Raw genomic sequence first — 20242 nt, forward strand, 5'->3', positions numbered from 1 at the left:
GGTTTCTCATTAACCCCAAAGTGGCTCCTTCTATCAAGGTATCTCTTTCCTTGTTCTCCCTCTCTGTCCTTCCCCCAACTTGACCTTCCCGATCCCTCATGTTCTCCTCCCTCCTCCACTTCTCCCCTCCTCTATTTCCTACCTTTCTCCCCCTCACCCCATACTCCCAATTTACTCAAGAGATCTTGTCCATTTCCTCTTTACATAGGTTTATGTATGTCTCTCTTAGTGTCCCCCTTGTGTCCTAGCTTCTCTGGGGTTGTGGATTATAAGCTGCTTATCCTTTGCTTTATGTCTAATATCCACTTACGAGTGAGCACATACCATGTTTGTCTTTCTGTGTCAGGGTTACCTCACTCAGGATGGTTTCTTGTACTTCCATCCATTTGCCTGAAAATATTAAGATGCCATTGTTTTTCAATGCTGAATAGTACTCCACTGTGTATATTACCACATTTTATTTATTTATTATTTGGTTGAGGGACATCTAGGTTGCTTCCAGGTTCTATTACAAATAATGTTGCTATGAACATGGTTGAACAGTTGTCCTTGTATAAGTGTGCATCCTTTGGGTATATGCCCAAAAGTGGTATTGCTGAGTCTTGAGGTAGACTAATTCCCAATTTTCAGAGAAAGCACCATACTGGTTTCAAAAGCGGGTGTACAAGTTTGCACTTTCATCAGCAATGGAGGCATGTACCCCTATCTCCACATCCTCTCCAGCATGAGCTTTCATTAGTTTTTTTTATCTTAGCCATTCTGACAGGTGTGTAAGATGATATCTCAGAGTTGTTTTGATTTGCATTTCCCTGATGGCTAAGGATGTTGTGCAATTCCTTAAGTGCCATTCAGGCAACCCTCTTTTGAGAATTCTCTGTTTAGATTCAGACTCCCTGGGTATTTCCTGTCACTGTTTGGCTTATTCTCCTATGTTACTTTACTTCTCTCTTTGAAGTCTTTATTATTTTTCAACTATTTCTTTCTATGACTGTCTATACCCATATTCTTTCTTAAGCCTATGCACATTGTAAAACATACTAGGACCTGTTTAGAGGTTTTTCCATCTGGCCCTCTTCTACTGCATATCCTATAGCCTTTTTTTTCACCATGTGAACAAGCTTTAAACTGCCAAGCTACATACTGGTTCTGCCTGTTTCTTGGTTTAAGAGAGCCAAGCCTAATAAAGCCTGCAGCACCGTTGGAGGTACATTTGACCAGGAACTGCATTCATCCCCCAGCCATGGAATGCTAGTGCCCTGTGCTGTGGCAAGAATTTTTACTTTTTTGTTGTTGTTTCTACTTAGCATCAAAAATGCTTTTTCTGAACTTAAAAGAACCATGCCTTTTTTTTTCCAGCTTTTTCTCAGGCTCTAGGTGGATATTGTAGAGCCTCAGGTTGTGAGTTTTTTGTGGGGTTGTGGGTTTTTTATGGGGTTTGTTGTTGTTGTTTACACTCTTTTGGCTCCTTGCCTTTTTGGGGACCCACCTCCCAGCTCTCAAATAAATACACACAGAGACATACTCTTTTTTATGAATACCAAGCGTGAACTTAGCTTATTTCTAGCCAGGTTTTCTTAAATTATCCCATCAACCTTTTGTCTCTGGGCTTTTACCTTTATCTATTGTACATACCTTTCTTTACTTTTTATTCCATGTCTGGCTGTGTGGCTGGCCCTTTGTTTTTTTTATTCCTCAATCACCTCTTCCTCCAAGAACCTGTTCTTCCAAGAACCTCTTCCAGATTTCCCCTCCTCTGTATTCTCTCTGCCTGCCAGCCCTGCCTATTGTTTCTCCTGCCTTGCTATTGGCCTGTTCAGTGCTTTATTAGATCAGTCATGTGTTTTAGACAGGCAAAATAGCACAGCTTCACTGAATTAAAACAAATGTAACATAAAATAATACAACACATCTTTGCATCATTAAACAAATGTTCCACAGCATAAACCAATACAACACATCTTAAAATAATATTCCACAACACTGGTCTACACATATCTTCATTATTTCAAATATCTAATTTCCATGACAGATTAGTTACTTAGGAGTTTTTTTTCTGACTGAATAACTTGTACCTGCTACCTACATCACATACTTAATTATATAAGAATTTACAAAATTCATATTATACTCAGAAGGTTGTCCGTTGATAGAGAAACAGAATGAAATAAGCTGAATCTCTATAGGGTAATTTTACCCAGGATACGGAAAAGCCGTATCACTCTGCAGGGCAAGCAAATCCATGACATTTTGTATATCTTAATAAAAAGGTTAATTTTATAATTAAATTTCTGGTGCTAGTATGAGTTCCCAATATTGCAAACAGTAGAGATGTAAATCTATGAATTGATAGTTCTTCATATAGGCACTGACTCAAGAATCACCAGTTAAGGCCCAACTCGATGTCCTTAATAATACTTATGGCTTTAACTGGTTTAATGGTGTTCCTACAAATACTAAGGATGTGTGCTGGCCTACTGAGTGCTCAAACCCACCCTGTCTAAGAAATGAAAATACAGTTCAAATGATGAGTAAAAATTAATTTTGCATATTACCAAGGCTAAAGTGTGTGTTCCAGCTCTTATCTCAAAGTCCTTTCTATTCCAGAAGTTGGAAACCTAATCACTTACAGAGGCCAGAATGGTGGAATGAAGCAGGAAGCCGTTGAAGCCAGCTGGAGAGCCAAGCCCTTTCTGGAGGAGCAGCCACTGCTCTGATCCAGATAACTGTGGCAAGGCAGGAATGTTGACCTACTGTTACCACACTCACTGTCCAGTGTCTCAGGTAAACAGGAATTTTTGTTTTCATTGAAGTCTCTCGGTTTAAATATTGCCAATTAATTTTCTATCATTGTTGTTATTAATTATACACCCTGTACAAGCCAAACACTTTTGTAATTAGGGTTTGATCCAAAGTCCTCCTTTTATAATTGGCAGTACATAATTTATTTATTTGTAGAGACTTTATTTTCTATGGGTTGCCTTCTCATTGAAATTCCTTGCAAGTCTCCAGCTTAGAGATTTTGTGTATAAGTTTTTTTTTGGTGAGCCAATTTTCATGGCCACTCTCAACGTTCCAGTGAGAATCAGTCCCAGGTTAATAATATGATTCTCTTTTAACACATTACATATGATCTCACACAACATTTGTAAATATCACTACTCATTTTGTTTCTGATATCTTGCTTAAACACAGGGGGTGAAGGGAAGGGATGAGGAGAACAGGAGAGAACAGGAGGGCTGAGACAGGGGAAGAATAGAGGAAGGCAAGAAAGGAGATGCCTTGATAGAGAGAGACAGTATAGGTTTGGAGAGAGGTCTGGCACAGGGGAAATGTTAGGGGATCCACAGAGATTACCCCAACTAAGAATCTAGGCTGTGGTGGAGAGGCTGCCTTAGATGCCCTTCCCTTATAATAAGATTGATGACTACCTTGGGTTGCCATTCCTAGACCCTTCATCGAGTAGCTGATCGAAGCAGAAACAGGCACCCACAGCTAAACACTGAGCAATACTCCTGGAAGCTGGTTGCGTAAACACAATAAAAGATCACTTATTTCTTGTAACTTGTATGCGTTAGAGCATGGTCTCTACAATACACACAGAAGCACTCTCCTCATTCCATTTCTTGAGAGAACTTATCAGAATTTTTATCAGACCACAATTTAGTCATATTGGCTTGATGTAGTAGACCTGTGTGGTCCTATGTACTTATACATATGCTGAAATGCTGTCTTGAATAAGTGTCTCATTGACTACATTGTTGCCATGTTTTTACTTGAAGAGTAACCTGATTTTCTTTTAAAAGTAAAATTCATACTTAAACATTATACCTGAACCTATAATACTAGAAGAAAACATAAAAGAAATTCTTAATGACATTGACCAGGGCTAGGGGTATGTGTGTCTGTGTCTGTGTGTGTTATATGGTGTGTATATATACAGATAACAAGAGCAAAGAATAGACATAATATTGTACCAAACTACAAGGTTTTTTTGTGCACAACAAAGGAAATTATCAAAAAAAATTTTTAGTTTTTCGAGACAGGGTTTCTCTGTGGATTTGGAGGCTGTCCTGGAACTAGCTCTTGTAGACCAGGCTACTCTCAAACTCACTGAGATCCGCCTGCCTCTGCCTCCTGAGTGCTGGGTTTAAAGGTGTGTACCACCATCGCCTGCTGGGAAGAGATAACTTTAGAATGGGAAAAATATTTGCCAACTATACAAACTGAAAAGAGCTTAATACTCAAACCTTATGTTTTTAAAACTCAAAAAAATAAATAAGTAATCCAATTTAAAAAGAAAAAATACTAAAAGAAGACTTACAGAAATTTATGTCAAAACTACAATGAGATGTCACGTCACTCCAACAAGCATGGCTATTGAAATGATGAAAGATAACAAGTGCTGATGTAGATGTAGAAAGATGAAAACCATACATATTAGTATGGAAAAACCATGATGATTCCTAAATAAAATTAGACTAGAACTGTTACCTGACCCAGAAGTCTCATGACTAGTATATATCCAAAGGATTGAATCAGTATGTGGGAGAGAAATTTTTATATATTTATTATAGATATAGAGTTATAGAGTATGTGTATAAGTGTGTGTAGGCAGCTGAATGAATCTAAAGAAAATGTGATACACACATAGAGGTAGGGGGAATATAGTACAGCCATTACAAAGAACAAAATCCTACCATCTGCAGCAAACTGGAAGATAAAAGTTAAACAAAGACAAATACTGCATGATCTCACTCATTAGTGGAATCTAAAAAACTTGATTGATCTCATAGAAGTAAAAAATATATAATGGTGGTTGCCGGTGGCACGGTTTACATGTGGAGCAAAGGTAATAAAAGATGTTGGTCAAAGAGAACAAAGTTACATTGGATTGGAGGAATAATTTTGAAGAGACCTATTGGGTAACTAGATGATGACTAAGTGTTTACTTTCAATAATTCTTTGGCCTGCATAAAATAGCCTGCATCTTAAGTAGCTAAAATACTGTTCATACAAGGAATTAGGGATACCTTCTCAGCCTGGACTCGTGGGGGAGGACCTAGGCCCTGCCCTGGATGAAATGACAGAGTCTGGAGATCCTCCTTGGAGGGTCTCACCCTCCCTGGGGAACAGAGTGAAGATTGGGTGGGGGACTGAGGGGACCTGGTGGGGACAGGGGGGAGGAAGAGGGAGCTGGGATTGACATGTGAAGCAAGCTTGTTTCTAACTTAAATTTTAAAAAAAGGAAGAGAAAAAAAGAAAAAATCCATGTTTATTCACAATCAGTTTTATAAATATGGACAAGGGCTTGTTATCACAATACTTCATGAGAATCTTCAATACAGAAAAGCAAAAAAAGAAACATCTTAGGACTAATAGGTAGAAATATATCACAAATAATTTTCCTTCAGAATTATTGTCAGTCTATTATTTTATAGATTCTCTATGAAAACCTATTATTTTTTAAGAATAATTTTAAAAAAACTTAAGACGATGTAGTTGAAATTAGTTTATTGCTCCTTTTTTATATTGAGAAAGAAGGCATTGTTTACCTATACATTCAGACCCTCCCTTTCCATATCCTTCTGTATTTGTAAAGTTATAAAGGGAAGCTTTCAGGGGAAGTTCTGGGTCTTATCTGTAATCAGGTAGACAGGGCAAAGGGATAGCCAAGTGTTGTGTTGTAGTCTTTGTAAAAGAAAGGAACTGGATATTACAAGAAAGAATTATAGGAGGAACATAAATGTCCCAGTTAGGGTTTTTGTTGCCTTGACACAAGCTGGGGTTATCAGAAAAGAGGAACTTCAAATGAAAAACTGCCTCCATCTCATTGCCTGTAGGCAAGACCTTCAGATTTGTGGTGGACACCTTCCTGTATGACTATCACAGCATTCTTGGGTTATAAACTTTTATTTTTTAATATTTTTATTTTGTTTGTATGGGTATTTTTCCAACATGCATGTTTGGTGCATACAGAGGCCAAAAAAAAGGGCATTGGATTCCGGCTAGAACTGGAATTATAGACAATCACCACCATGAGGGTGCTAGGAATTGAACCCTGCTCCCCTGCAAGAACAGCCAGTGTTCTAAACAGCTGAGCCACAAAAGTGGTGGACTTGTATACTCTCTGCTCTAAAAGAGCAGAACATCTAGAATTTGAGAACTTTGATCATCAAGCAAGGAAAGATGCCCTATTGAATTCTGACCAAACTGATTAACAAAATATAGTTATGCAGAAGGTTGTTTGGGGAACCCAAACCTAGCAGAGACCCAGAAGTGGCCACACAGGTATAATAAGAACCAAATGGAAATAATAAGTAGTATATAATGGGTTAATATGTTTCAATTTTTCTTTCAAAACGGGGTGCTTATAAGTAAAAAATGCATGACTTGAGTAAATGTGGGAAGATTGACTGGGGGCTGGGTAGGTGCAATGAAGTCATTTAAATAATTGATATTTTTTGAAAAGATAATTATAAGAAATGCCATCTAGGATTACTCTAACAAACATAATTTAACAAAGAGTATAAAGGCTGTGGTTATTGTGTTTATTGTTCAGTCAAATGATAGCTATGTTGTAGTCATTTAGATACAGCTCTCTATAATGCTAATATTGTGTTTTAGTCTGGTCATACCCATTGCTGTGCATACACTGAGATGTGAGCACAGAGGATTGTTCTATATGAAACTTATTGTCACTTTGAAAATGAAGCATTCAGTCTTGCCAATTCAGGATTGGAGTAGACTTCCTTTTTATAAAAATTTCATGAACTAACTTTAAAATCACATTATAAAAAGTTTAGTGATGATTTAGTTATATCCTATGTCAAATAATGTCAATATTTTACTTAACATACAGTCTAATCCTGATAAGTGAAGAATCAATGGCTCTTTAATTCTGTGCTACTGTGTTCTAAGTATATTCAATGAGCACCTATCAGTTTGTCATGTGCATCAATATAGAATATCAGCACACAAAAACCAGTTCATTGTTAATAAAGTTTGTTTGACATTATTCCAATGACTTTATAGAACTTGATATCATTCACAAACATTTATGAAGAAAGGCTGCTTAGTATTTTCATGATGTCATATTATTTGATATTTAATCTTCATAGATTTTCAAGTTTGACTTTTAAATATATTTAATAATTTATAATAATTTATTCTTATATTGACAAGAATTTCAATAAAGCAGAATGAGAAGGGAGGTCTACTGCATTAATAGCACCCTGTTCAAACATGAGCTTAATTGTTATATTTTTTCGTTTGTTTATTAGCTCATTTATTAATACAGTTAATAGGTTACTTAATAAAGTGGAGAGTTTGCAAATAAATCTTCATCGAAGCCTTATCTTCTCTCAGAAGTTATCACTCAGAAGTTGTGACATCCTTAAGGATAAATCTAGATCACAAAAAATACCTCTTAGATTTTACCAACATGCATACATTCATTGGCTACTTTAAAACCTCTCATTTTAGACTTGGGATGCTAAAATATATAATTAGCTTAAGTGATAAAAATCAACCAGAATGTAAGATGTGATGACTGTAATATAACCATCAGGAAATAATTAATATAGGAAGTATGAATATAGGAGTGAGAGAGTGTGTATATATTCCTGTGAAAAGTCAGTAAACAGATGGATACTGCTAGTAAGCCGAAAATGGGACATCTCAGTGAATTAATTGTAAATGAAGGAGTACCTGTGGTTTACATTGTAGTTTTGCGGAGAAGTGACATCTTAAATTCTGAATGGTCTGAATACGCCAGGGAAACAGAGAAAATGAAGCCACTGAAATTCATTTCTCTCAAAGCCAGTTTCCAGAGCCTGATTTGCATATTGAAAGGAAGATGAAAGCATTGGTAGAATTGTAACAGCTATCTCCTTCAGAGCACGCACACACACACACACACACACACACACACACACACATACACATATACACTCATGCATATGATTTTCATCATTACAGAACTGTCTGAAATAAATACAGATTAACCTGAAGCGTAAACTGAATCTTAGATCCCTAATGCTAGTGACAAGGTGGTAGCTTGAATATCCTAGTCTTTTGTGTTTTAGCTTGTCTTACTGGGGTTTCATGAAGCCACATAAACAAGAAGGGTCTCTGTGGGAAAAGAGGGAAAGATGCTGTGAAATATACCCTTCTTAAGCACAGTAGCATTAAAATGTAAATTTGGGAAGCAGGAGAAAGTGTTAAGATTTTATGCTGCCGGTTATAAAAAAGAAAGTGTGGCTGCACCTCTTTTGATGGTTCTCTATAGGAGATAAGATTACCAGAGTCCTGAAAGCAAGTAGAGCACATTCAGTATCTTGCGAAAGAGTGCGGTGTATAGGCTTCAGTAGTTTGGGAAACATGACCTAAAATCCTTTCCTACGACTGCTTCATACGTTTAAGGAATGTCTGAAGAACCCAAAATTTTACTCTTCTGTTTTGGCAAATAATTCTGGGTGATTTATTAAGATGTGTATAGTTATATGTGCAGGAACATTTCTCAGATTTGTTTATTGATAGTAAAGTTTTTCAGGAATACTGTGTCCAAGAGATAAATTCCCAAAAATCCATCCCAGCCATTGAAAATAATGTTTGAGGAAAATATTTAATGCTACACGAAAGTGTCCAGGGAGAAAATATACAAACTTGTAATGTCTCAATACTTGAAAAATAGAGGCTGGAGAGATGGGGCATCTGTCCAGGGCACTTACTGCTCTTGTGGAGAACACGGGTAAGGTTCTAAGTACACAGCAGCTGACAACTGTCTCTAACGCTGACACCCTCTTTTGGCACTGCACACATGTGCCATACATGCATGCATACAGACAAAACATTCACATGTAAAATAAGAACAAGTAAGTCTAAAAGATATATGTATATACAAACATAACAAGTTTTCAAGATAAGGAAAGCAAGATACATTCACACATGGAAAATATTTAGAAGCAGTACAGTTTCTTTATAGAATAATCAATAGTGCCTCTATAATTGAAAGTGTTCAGGCTCAGGAAACAAGTCATAGTCCTCAGTGGTATAACACTTAAGCCCAAGCAATTAGGTCGCCCACTCTGTCCATGGAAGAAATCCTAATTAAATTTAGTAGGTCAACAAAAACAAAAAATAAAACACGAAAGTAAAAGGGGGAGTTGGGAAATGAGATTTTGTAAAAGGGGAAGAGAGGATAGTGGATAGGTACTTTGATCAAAGACCATTTTATTTGTGTGTGTGTGTGTGTGTGTATACATATGTGTTGTAGACATATAAATAAAATGTCATGCCAATACGTGAATCATTATATAAAAACTGCTCAAATATTAAAATGTAATGTTTGGGGGCTGGTGAGATTTCTCAGCAGGTAAAAGCTTGGCATGCATACCTGGGAATTTAAGTTATTTCTCTAGTAAGAACTAGCTTCAGTTTTATCCACCGACCTCCACACACATGCATGTGTGCCCACATATGTCATGCACAAGAGTGCACATACATTTAAGAAAAATATTACATTGATCGGGCTTGTATGTCCACAACAGAGATATAAATATCTAAAGAGAAAGTAAAAAGGATTTTTTTTACAATTTTACAATTTCTTTTTTATTAATTAATTCTTTTTATGTATTTTACCTACCAACCACAGTTTCCATCACTCCTCTCCTCCCATTCCCTCTCCCCACTCCTTTCTATGCCCTCCACCCACGCACTTCTCAGAAAAGGTAAGACCTCCCATGGGAGTCAACAAAACATGACATATCAAGTTGAGACAGGACCAGGCTCCTTCCTCTGCTAAGCAAGGCATCCCACCATAGGGAATAGGTCCCAAAAAGCCAGCTCATGCACCAGGGACAGATCCTGGTCCCACAGCTAGGGTCCCCACAAACAGACCAAGCTATACACTGTCACGCGCATGCACAGGGCCTAAGGGGTCTGTTCTTCCAGTGGGTGGAGATGGTAGCAGAACGCGGCCTGCCCACAGGAGTCTCCCCTGCTGGCTGGCTGTTGGGCTGAGAAGGGGGGAGGAAGGCCATGGGATGTGTGCTGGGGCTTAGGGCCTAGGAATTGGGGCAGTTTAATAGAGAGATCTGTCACTCACCTCTTCTTCCACTCGGTGCAGGTAGTGCTTGTGTCGCTAGGGGCTCTTGCAGGGGGATGGATGGACAGTGGGGGGGATGATGGGTTCTGTATCTTTGGGCATCAGAGTGTCTTATAGGTTACAGTGTCCATAAGGTGGCCCCCAGGACTCTTACCTGCTGGCTGGCTGCCAGGGCTCATTAGATGGTTTCTTGCTTTCCTAGTGAAAGACCCCTGAAAGATTTTAGGCAAGTTTAAATATGTAGAATCTTAAGAATTGAGACCGACTAAGGAATTGAGATTGACTAGCTATATGCATGTTTGCACCATTTAACTTGTTAAGTTATACATGCAATCTGTTTACATGCATTCTGTTTAAAAGTGTGTTAATTTCTCACTTAAATCTTTTGAAATCAGTTTAAAACCTCCCATGAATCCTGACAGTTTTCCAGGTTTCCAGCACTTCATCACTCCCATTTCAGAAGTTCATGTATAGCATGTTTTTAATTTGTGAGTTATGCTGTCACAGAAAACTTTTTTATTAGGAACCGCATGTCCCATTCTTAAAGCACATTTTTAATGTGCTTTCATGGCTTTGGTGATTTGACTGTACAGTAAGTGTTAAAAAGACCACTGACAGGGTTCTTCACAACACAAGTCTATCAACTGTGACATCACACTTTCCATAATGCTGAAAGATTAGATTAAATTATTTTAATCTACTTATTTTTATTTAATTGATCTATCAAGTTTACCTATATAAAAGTGCTATACTACCTCTGGTCCCTGTTGATTCTTTTTCAAATAGTACCTTGTAACTTAATAAAAGAATTAAGAGAGTAATGTTTTATAAAATCTTGACTATAAATCAACTCTCAGCCCTTCAAATAGAGTGGAAAACTTTCCCTTACATTTGGAAATGTATATTTTATTTCTTCTACTGTTTCCTTTAAAAAAAAAACTTAAACTTTAGAAAGAAAAAAAGACTAAAAAAATAAGCTTTTCTCTTTCAAAAAAGAAAAATTGAATTTTACATATGATTTTGACAGCAGAGAACACAAAAGTGATTGAGTACATGTAGAAGTTTATTTTTAAATTATGTGACTTCCCAACTTTCAACATTAAATGTACAGTTTACATATTTACATATATTTCAGGATACATTATTGGAATTTTGAAGTCATGAAAACACCAGATGAACCAACAACCTGCAACACCTTGGATTCACATTGGAAAACAAAGAGAAAGCTTAAAGAATGTGGCCTATAAAGGCGGGTAGCACCTGGAACCAGTAACCAGCTGGTAGTGTCAAAACAGACCACTTCTAGGCAGGGGAGGTTGTTTTAGTCCAGTATCAAAGTTCAAGGAAAAATGTACAACTAAAAACTTTTCACCTCTCCCTCTTCTGCTTCAGACAGGTACCAACATAGGTGAATTATGATTTTCCCTGGCTGAAAGTGTTTGTTTTTGCCTATGTAGACCATGCCTAGGAATGAAATATTTTTTATTTAATGTAGATTATAATGGGAAACATTTTCACAATGGCAGATTACAAGGACTTGGTTCCAAACTGAGCCGAAGCTTCCCAATATATTTCGTTGTCCAGGCAAATTGTGCTGTGCTGGCCCAGTTTTGAAGGCCACCATGCTCTCTAATAGAAGGATATCATCTTATTGCTGATATCTTTGGAGCGCCCCAAGCAGACACAGAAAATGAATGGAGGCAAAGAGTGTGACGGAGGAGACAAGGAAGGAGGTCTTCCAGCTATACAGGTTCCTGTGGGTTGGCAGCGTCGTGTGGATCACAGTGGTGTGCTTTACATCAGGTGAGCTCTTCTACTTCTGTTACCTCAACGTTTGCAGTTTCAAGAGTAAGGCAGGAAAAGACTGATTTTTGTCTAAGGGAACAAAATATTGTGACTGACAGCACCTAACATAAACTTGAATAAATGACCTCTGTGCTAGAAATACACAAGTATTTCTTAGCAATGTAAATTTCTTCAGATTACTGAAGAATCTTTATGTATTACTTGTGTCTGTGTAAAGTTATCTTTCTGCTTCTCTGTGGTAGGATAAAGAAAAGACAGAGCTTTCTAAAAGAACCATGTAAACAAGAATACCGTACTCACAGGAAAATGTGAAATACTAGAAATAGTCCCAATATCCCTTAAGACTATTACTCAAACCAGGTGTGGTGGTGCATATCTTTAATCCCCATGCTTGGGAGGGTCTACATAGCAAGCTATAAGTCACCCAGGGCTACATAGTAAGACCCTGTCTGAAAAACAAAAAGAAGTTTTACCTTTCTTCATTAAATAAGTGACCCCTAAGTTCATTGCTCTGTAGTTTTTTTAATGAATAATGAAATATTGGATGCCATAAATCTTTGTGATACAAAATAAGAACAGAAACTTTTCAATGATATGTCACACCATTTTATTCATGGTATTACTTTCAGTGTGGCTTTTGTAACCTAGCTTCAACAGAATTCTTAAGTTCTACAAGATATTTATTTATTTATTTTGTGGGTGTGGTGGTGCATGCCTGTAAACTCAGCATTTAGGAAAAAGAGGTAGGTATATCAGGACTTCGGAGCAAGCTTTAACTACATACTGAGTCAGAAGACAGTCTGTAGTATTGGAAGCCCTGACCTTAGAAAAATAAAAACTAAAAAGACATGAGTGAGATGTTTTTTGTTATATGAACATAAAGAATTACATGTCAGTTCAGATATGGGTTTGTTTGCTTTGGGTAAGATGTTCCTTGAAGTAAACTTAATTCCGATTGAAATTCCTTTGTCACTTGTATTTCTTATTTCTGAAATTTTTAAAGGTATGTTTTGCTAATTGTAGTGAAAGAATAATAGAAAATGTGAAGTCCAGACTGTGGAAATGAGATACACAAGGACTCATGGCTAGTCTTCACAAAGTATTCCTATTGCCAGTGTTGTTCATAGATTGTCAGAAATATTCCGTTATTAATATAACACCACAAATTATCGGTGATATATTTCTATTTTATGACTGTTCAAGATTATAAAGAAAAAATATATATTCTAGACAAAGTGATTCCAAAGTCTTGATAACTACATATGAAATCAGCTTTTCACATTTCTGTGAGCAAAAAAGCAGGTCAAGTCTAGGAGTCAAAGTCCAAATTAAGGTCTAAGAATCCACAGTTACCTTGTTCGTGAGTTTCCAAGTCTCCCTAGTCTTGAATATTTCATAATCCTCTTAGAATGAGGTCTCCAAATCAAATCTGAACACCAAGGATTCTTAGAGAGGAACTTCACAGATAAGGTAAAATTAAAATGTTTTCATGTTCAGTCAAGCCAGCATCAATCTGATCTATTCGGCTCAAACCAGTTAAACTACTGCTGGAGCATTTGTGGGACGTTCTCCCTCTGTATGACACAGTTTGTCATTTTCAACTGTTTCCAGCTACCCTCCTGTTTGCAATCCTTTAAGCTTCATCTGTGATTTAAGATGTAACTATTTTTATGTTAATTATTACTCCCAAAAGTTAATTAAACAGCTGTAACTGAAGGGGGAAAAAAACCTAACTGGGTGGTAGGAATTATTTTTGAAGTATCTGGAGTATTCTTAATAGAATTTAGGAATTCTTCACTTTAGGCTAAATTTTATCAGTAAATCCCTGTAGATTGCCATTCATAATTTTTTTTTTTTTTTTTTTTTTTTTTTTTTGGTTTTTACAAGACAGGGTTTCTCTGTATTGTTTCGGAGGCTATCGGTCCAGCCCGGCCTCGAACTCACAGAGATCCGCCTGCCTCTGGGATTAAAGGCGTGCGCCACCAACGCCCGGTCATAAATTTCTTTTAAGTAAAATATTGAGAAGTTTCTTCTTACTAAACTTACTAATTCTTCATGTGAAAAAATCAGAATGATACATTTTAGTGATACTTTTATTAGATTTATCAAAATTTTAAAGCCATTACTACCCATGTCCTCTGAAACTCTAGTCTGTAATGTGAAAATTATTGTTCTTTCATGTAATCTAAAATGCCTTAGTTCGTTTAACTAGGCTGAGGATTTTTTTTTTTAGATTTTTTTCTTTTGTGCCAAAGTCACTTGTATAATTTTCCATGAACACAATATGAGTTGAATTTCAACCTAGTCCATTTCAGGCACTTCCTATGTTTCTGTGAAGGCTGAATAGACTACATCCAAGAGTGATGCTTATCATATGAAACAGGGTTTTCTAAATTGTCATAAATAAAATATATATCAAATAATATATAAAATTCAGAGCATAGTATGCACTTATAAAAATCAACCTATTAGTAATAAAATGTCCTAAAATGCAAATTCTGTTTTTAGACATTCCCCTAATGTGAATAAGTATTACAGATCTATCCTTTCATTGTTCCTAATGTATAGACTTGAAGTGAATGTACGCTGTCTTAACTTACTTGACTGACTTTCGAAGCCTGAGTCTGTGACTGTACAGCTCCTTGTGACTACCTAACACTCCATTTGTTCAAAGGTTCCCCTTCTTTTGTCAGTTATGCCTAATAGCCCTTTCCCTTTCGACAGTCTTTCTGCTTGGTAGAATAGGAATTAGATCATACTTATCTGTCTTAAAGAATCACCCTGAGGGGATGGGAAGGAACCAGATGGAGGCTTCTCTGCCTCCACAGAAACAGGCAATAGACACAGGATGAAATTATTATCTCCATTTTTTTTTGGTACTTTATAACTTTCTGGTTTGAACCTTAGCATGTTACAGTTTCACTGTCTCCTCAAAGAGCTTAAAGCAGATCTCATGGTTAAAATAAACCACGTTACTTTATTTACTTCTTTTGGTTCTTTTTTTCTTTCAAGACAGGCTGGCCTTGAACTCACAGAAATCCGCCTGCCTCTGCTTCCCAGGTGCTGGAATTAAAGGCTTGCACCACCACACCCGGCATACTTTACATAAATTTTTTCTTCCTTTCTTTCCTATTTATGCACTTTCTTAAGGAGTTTTCCCATCTTTAGTCTATTCCTGGTTTTCAAAATGCTTTCTTTCATTTTCTATGAACATGCATATTTTTCTGAGAAACATTTCTTTCTGATGGAAGAGATAGTGTTCAAGTCTATAATTTAGTAGCTAACATAATATTGGCAAAGAAAATATTTTCCCTAGTAGGAAAATACTATCTTGTGAAGGGACAATAAGTCTATAAATTGTGCTTTTTTATGGTATGTGTCATCAAAATTATTTCCTGATTTTTTTTAAACTATTTTTACAGTCCCAGTGGGTCTTTGTTATCTTGCTTGGAGCAGGTTAAAACATACCTGCTTACTGATGGAACATGCAAGTGTGGCTTGGAATGTCCTCTTATACTTCCCAAGGTAACCATCAAAATCAAGTACAGCAGAGTTCTGGTTTGGTTTTCTGGTTTTGGTTTGGTTTGGTTGTAGATATTTTATATATTTGCTTTTCTCATTTAGCATCTCACTTTTGTGTTCTCTAGTCTAAATTTGTTTTAATTATTATATGTGCACTTTGGAATGCTTAAAGATTATGAGAAAATAATTTCCATTTTCAAAGGTGACATAGTGACTATTTCATTGTTCTTTTTATGGGAACTTTGCTTATAATAAAGTATTTTCATTCACTGCTATGGCTACTCAAAGCTATAATGTTATTCTTAGCACTGCTGTCAGTAAATTTGCCACAGATAGTCTTAAAATCATAAAGTTCATCTCTCATAACAAAAATAGGAAGTAGTTTTACAGCTTTACAAAGTAAAAGGCAAGATAAGGCGGAAATATTATTTGGTATGAAAATAGACAGTTATTCTCTGAAATGTGTATTTACCATTAATTTTTAAACTAAAGACTAATAAACACCTTTTTTATTTTTTGTATGTTATTATACATTTAACTACTGGGCTGTCTCATCCAACCTTGGTGGGAGCAGAGGTGCCTGGTCTTGCTGCAGCTTGATGTGCCATGGCTGGTGGTTTACTTGGAAGCCCCGCCCTTTTCTGGGGAGAGGAGAGAAGGGGTAGATTTAGGGGAAGGGGAACTGATCAGGCTGGGAATAAGCAATTAATTAATTTAAATAAATAAATTTGGGGGAAGATTTATGATAAGTAAGAATTTTTGACATACATTAAATTTTTAGGTCAGTGAAAAGGTAACATTAATATAGCAATAAAAGTAAGCAACAGGGAAAGTAAGCAAAAATAAGAATATAGATGTTGTAGCATTTCCTGTTTTTCACCTTATGCTCCATTTGTTTCTGTGCTGTTATGCCATCAAGAAGTATCTAAATAGGAACCATTATCAGTTATTATGCCCTTCCCTATGTTTAATTAGCTTAGCTATCATAAGATTTGTGTAATTTTAATTGTCACTAAAAAATTATTTGGCCAGAATTCTTAAATTATGTAAAGTTGTTTCCCTTCCATTTAAAACCATAAAACTGTGTACAGTGTTTCTCTTTGTAAGCAAGAGGTTTTTTTTAATTAAATATTTTCATGGACCTCCTGTAAACAAATGGTGTGATTTTTTTTCCAGGTTTTTAATTTTGATCCTGGAGCTGCTGTGAAGCAGAGAACCGCAGAAGATGTTAAAGCAGATGAAGATGTCACCAAGCTATGCATCCATAAGAGGAAAATCATTGCAGTGGCCACACTCCATAAGAGCATGGAGGCCCCACACCCTTCTCTGGTTCTCACCAGTCCTGGAGGAGGAACAAGTATGTAATACTGTTGTAGGGTTAGGAGAGTTCTCTGACTCTACTCCAAGACAAAGAATAGCTCGAAATCACTTCCCCAGTCTGTATTTTGAACACCCACGGTTTTGTGTGTTGTCACATTTGAGTACAAACAGTAAATTTTATCTGAAAAATTACTGTGCATCTATTTCTCAAATTTTACTATTCATATCATACAGTAACATCATCCAAATCAATACTAACCAGTGAATTAAAATTCTTTGTAGGTGCCTACAGACAAGCTTATAGGCTACATTGTTTTATAGGGAAACAGCCACTTACATAGGACTAGATTTCAGTGGGTAAGATCAAGTCGCAGATATGGTTTATCAATATTTTTGGAAGTTTGTTTTATCTTGTTATATTTTATTTAATTATTGGCCCTTAGAAGTCTGTGTCTTTTCTAATGAGAGACAGAAAGGGGGTAGATCCATATGGGAGGGAGGAACTGGGAGGAGCAGAGCTGGGGAAACTGATCAGAATATATTTATTATATGAGAAAGTCCATTTTCAACCACAAGTAAATAAAAAGAAGCTAACCAAGTCAGTTTTTTAGTCATAGTAGCTATTTGTAAAGCACTTACTCAAGTACAAATCACTTGACCCAGAGCTTTTTAAGATACACTCCCAACACATACATTTCTTTTTAGTTTATTGAAGTGTGTTTGTGTATGCATGTACATGGATGGTCACAGTGCACACATGAGGGTCAGAGGACAACTTGCAAAAGTAGATTCCCTCTCATGGGTCAAACTCAGGTTGTCAGACCTGGTAAAGGTAAATACCTTTACCAACTGAGCTGCCTCAGTTGTGAAAAATTTCAAAATCACAGAAAAGTGCCAGGGAATGTGTTGAATTCCCATCTGCTGCTAAGTTTGATTTTCCAAGTTGTACATAAATATTCTTATTAACATTAAATGCTCTCTGATGAGGAAGAATATATTATCGTCTGAATGTAGAAATAAAGGACATTCCCCTATGCCACCACAATCCAGTATTACTGATAAAATTCCATGAACTAACATGTAGTCTATATTAAAGTTCCTTTCAACTTTCCGACTAATAACACTCCTAGCTTTTTTAAAAGTTCATTCCTTTTTTAGAATCTAGACTATAATCAGAGATTGTATACTATAATTAGCTTTTAATTTCTTCAATCTTCAATTCCCCAGTTTGTGTCAATCTTTCATGACATTGACATTTTTGAGGCACTTGGGCTAGCATTGCAGAATATTCCTCAGTTTGGATTTCTTAGTTGTTTCCTCACAATACATTTATGCTCAGTTTGGTAGGGATGATATGTAAGGGTTGTTATATCTTCATCAAAAAGTACATAATATCAGCTAATCCTGTGTTGATAATATCATTAAATTTGATTACTTGCTTAAGATTGAATCCATTCAGTTTTTCTACTATGAAGGTATTTTTTTCTTAATGATTATTTTGTGCTCTCTGGGATTACTTTAGGCTCAGAAACTTCTGTTCATAGCACTCATAAGAACTCCCTTTCAAAATAGCACAGCCTATCTAACATTGAAATAGTAACTCAAAATGAATGCAGCTAAGCTCTCAAGTGTTTGTTTAATGGACAGTTGAATCTGTTCTACAAAATTATGAAAAGGATCATCATGATGTATAAAGTCTATAATAATCATCCACACTTAATGGCAGAACTCAGGATCAGGACCAGCTTTGAAAAACAATGTAACCTGAATATACCATAATTAGTGGCTGACATGGAAAATAATCTGAATTGAGATTAAATAGTAAATGAACTGGGGTCAAGCCATTGATAGCCCAAAAGGACTCGGCAAAAGTGCAGAGAAAGAAAAACTGGTGTTTAGTTGTTGTTACCATAGAGATGCTGTCCAGGAATAATCAAAAGAATGACTCCACTGTGGTAGGGACCTTATTTCTTAACACGGTACTTTTAAAAATACAAACCAACTCCACCATTGTAAAGATACATTTGATAGTATTAAATTGTTTATTTACCATTACCTTGCCATCTTAGTGTGACTATCACCCGCATGTGCAGTTGTGTTGCGTATGCTCTACTTTTTTAGATTTATTCATTTTATATGTGTTTGCCTGCATGTATGTATGTGCACCACATATGTGCCTGGTGCCAGCAGAGGTCAGATAAGGACATCTGATCACCTGGAACTAGAATTACAGGTGATTGTGAGCTGCCATGCAGCTGCTAGGAACCCAACCGAGGGCCTCTGTAAGAATAGCAAGTGTTCTAAGCCATTAAGCCCACAATGCTTTTAAACATGCTGATCCTGTAACACCTTATATCACAACATATTATTCCTGTCTCCACAGTTTGCCCTGTTGCTCTAAAGACCCATCATAATCTTGAGCTAGATCTTTTTGCTGTACCTGTCCATATAAGTTCAATTCTTGAAATTAAAGGTACAATAAGAAGCATGTCCCATCTCCTTTTAGAATGATCTGTGTTGTTGGATTAAGTGGACTGTCTTATTCACTTTGGACTTTATGTTATCATGAATTGAGATTTAAGTAATTAAAAATTCAAACTTACTGAGCAGTTTTCACCTCCCTTTAGCATAAATATTAACTTAGAGTTTCCCATTCGTTCTTTTAAATGTTCTCCTTGAATATAGTTGGCAGCACCTGAGCAATACCAAGCTTTCACACTTGCCAACTATACCTTAGCCCTGTCATTCAACATCAGCCTGATTCTTGTTTGTCTATTTGACATTTCCTGTTATTTTGAAGATAATATCAGTTTATTCTCAGATATAGAAGAAATTGCTTCTAAATCATGGCTATTGTATTAATTCTGTTAGCTGAATTTAAAAAAATGCCATGACTGTCTGTATCTGAATCATGGAACTGTAGGTAATTATATAAATGTATTGATAATTAGAAAATATGCAAACAGGTGACTCTCATTACTATATAGAATATTATTACTATATAGAGTTATAGTCCATAATCTTACTACTGCATTTAATCCTATTCTCACCATACACCAAGTATAATGTCCTGCATATCTTAATTCAATGTTTCTTTAATTACGAACCTTTGATAATCCCTCTTTAATGAAAAAATTATCCTCAGTTTTGAGTATCTTTTGCCTTCTATCATGTTGTTGGGTCCCAACATAATTATTCTTTCAAAGAACCTCTACTAGGCTATAATCATAAAGTCTATGTATTACAAGGGGGAATTTCTCTTTTTTTGTGCTAGAATCTGTGTACCCCAGGTTGAGAAATGCTATCTTAGAAGTTATTATAAGGTTTGACCTGTATACTCTCTTGCAAATACTAGAAGTTGAATCATTTTAAGTATGTAATTATCCCTCTAAGTATATCTCTGATTGCAAATGAATCTAAGTATAATTGCTAATATGCTTTTAAGTCTCAAAATAGATATGGCAAATATGTAGTATGATTGGTGCCACT

At 36.2% G+C, this 20242-nt stretch overlaps 1 protein-coding gene across 5 annotated transcripts in view; it reads left to right on the forward strand.

Moving 5' to 3' along the window:
• Positions 1-20242, forward strand: part of Mbd5 (methyl-CpG binding domain protein 5) — a 111074-nt gene that overhangs the window by 35226 nt on the left and 55606 nt on the right. For 4 of the 5 annotated variants that reach the window (XR_005877129.1, XR_005877128.1, XM_040745311.1 and 1 more), the window contains exons 2-5: positions 2605-2781; positions 11241-11908; positions 15334-15436; positions 16610-16790. Coding sequence is in view for 3 of the 5 variants with exons in the window: in XM_040745311.1 (XP_040601245.1) it covers positions 11796-11908; positions 15334-15436; positions 16610-16790 (397 nt within the window). In the remaining 2 variants the exon portion in view is untranslated. The remainder of the gene's footprint in view (positions 1-2604; positions 2782-11240; positions 11909-15333; positions 15437-16609; positions 16791-20242) is intronic. The other variant, XM_040745312.1, reaches the window with a different exon arrangement.

The sequence above is a fragment of the Mesocricetus auratus genome, unplaced genomic scaffold (genome assembly GCF_017639785.1).
Source record: "Mesocricetus auratus isolate SY011 unplaced genomic scaffold, BCM_Maur_2.0 Super-Scaffold_100004, whole genome shotgun sequence".
In the NCBI taxonomy this organism is placed as follows: domain Eukaryota; kingdom Metazoa; phylum Chordata; class Mammalia; order Rodentia; family Cricetidae; genus Mesocricetus; species Mesocricetus auratus.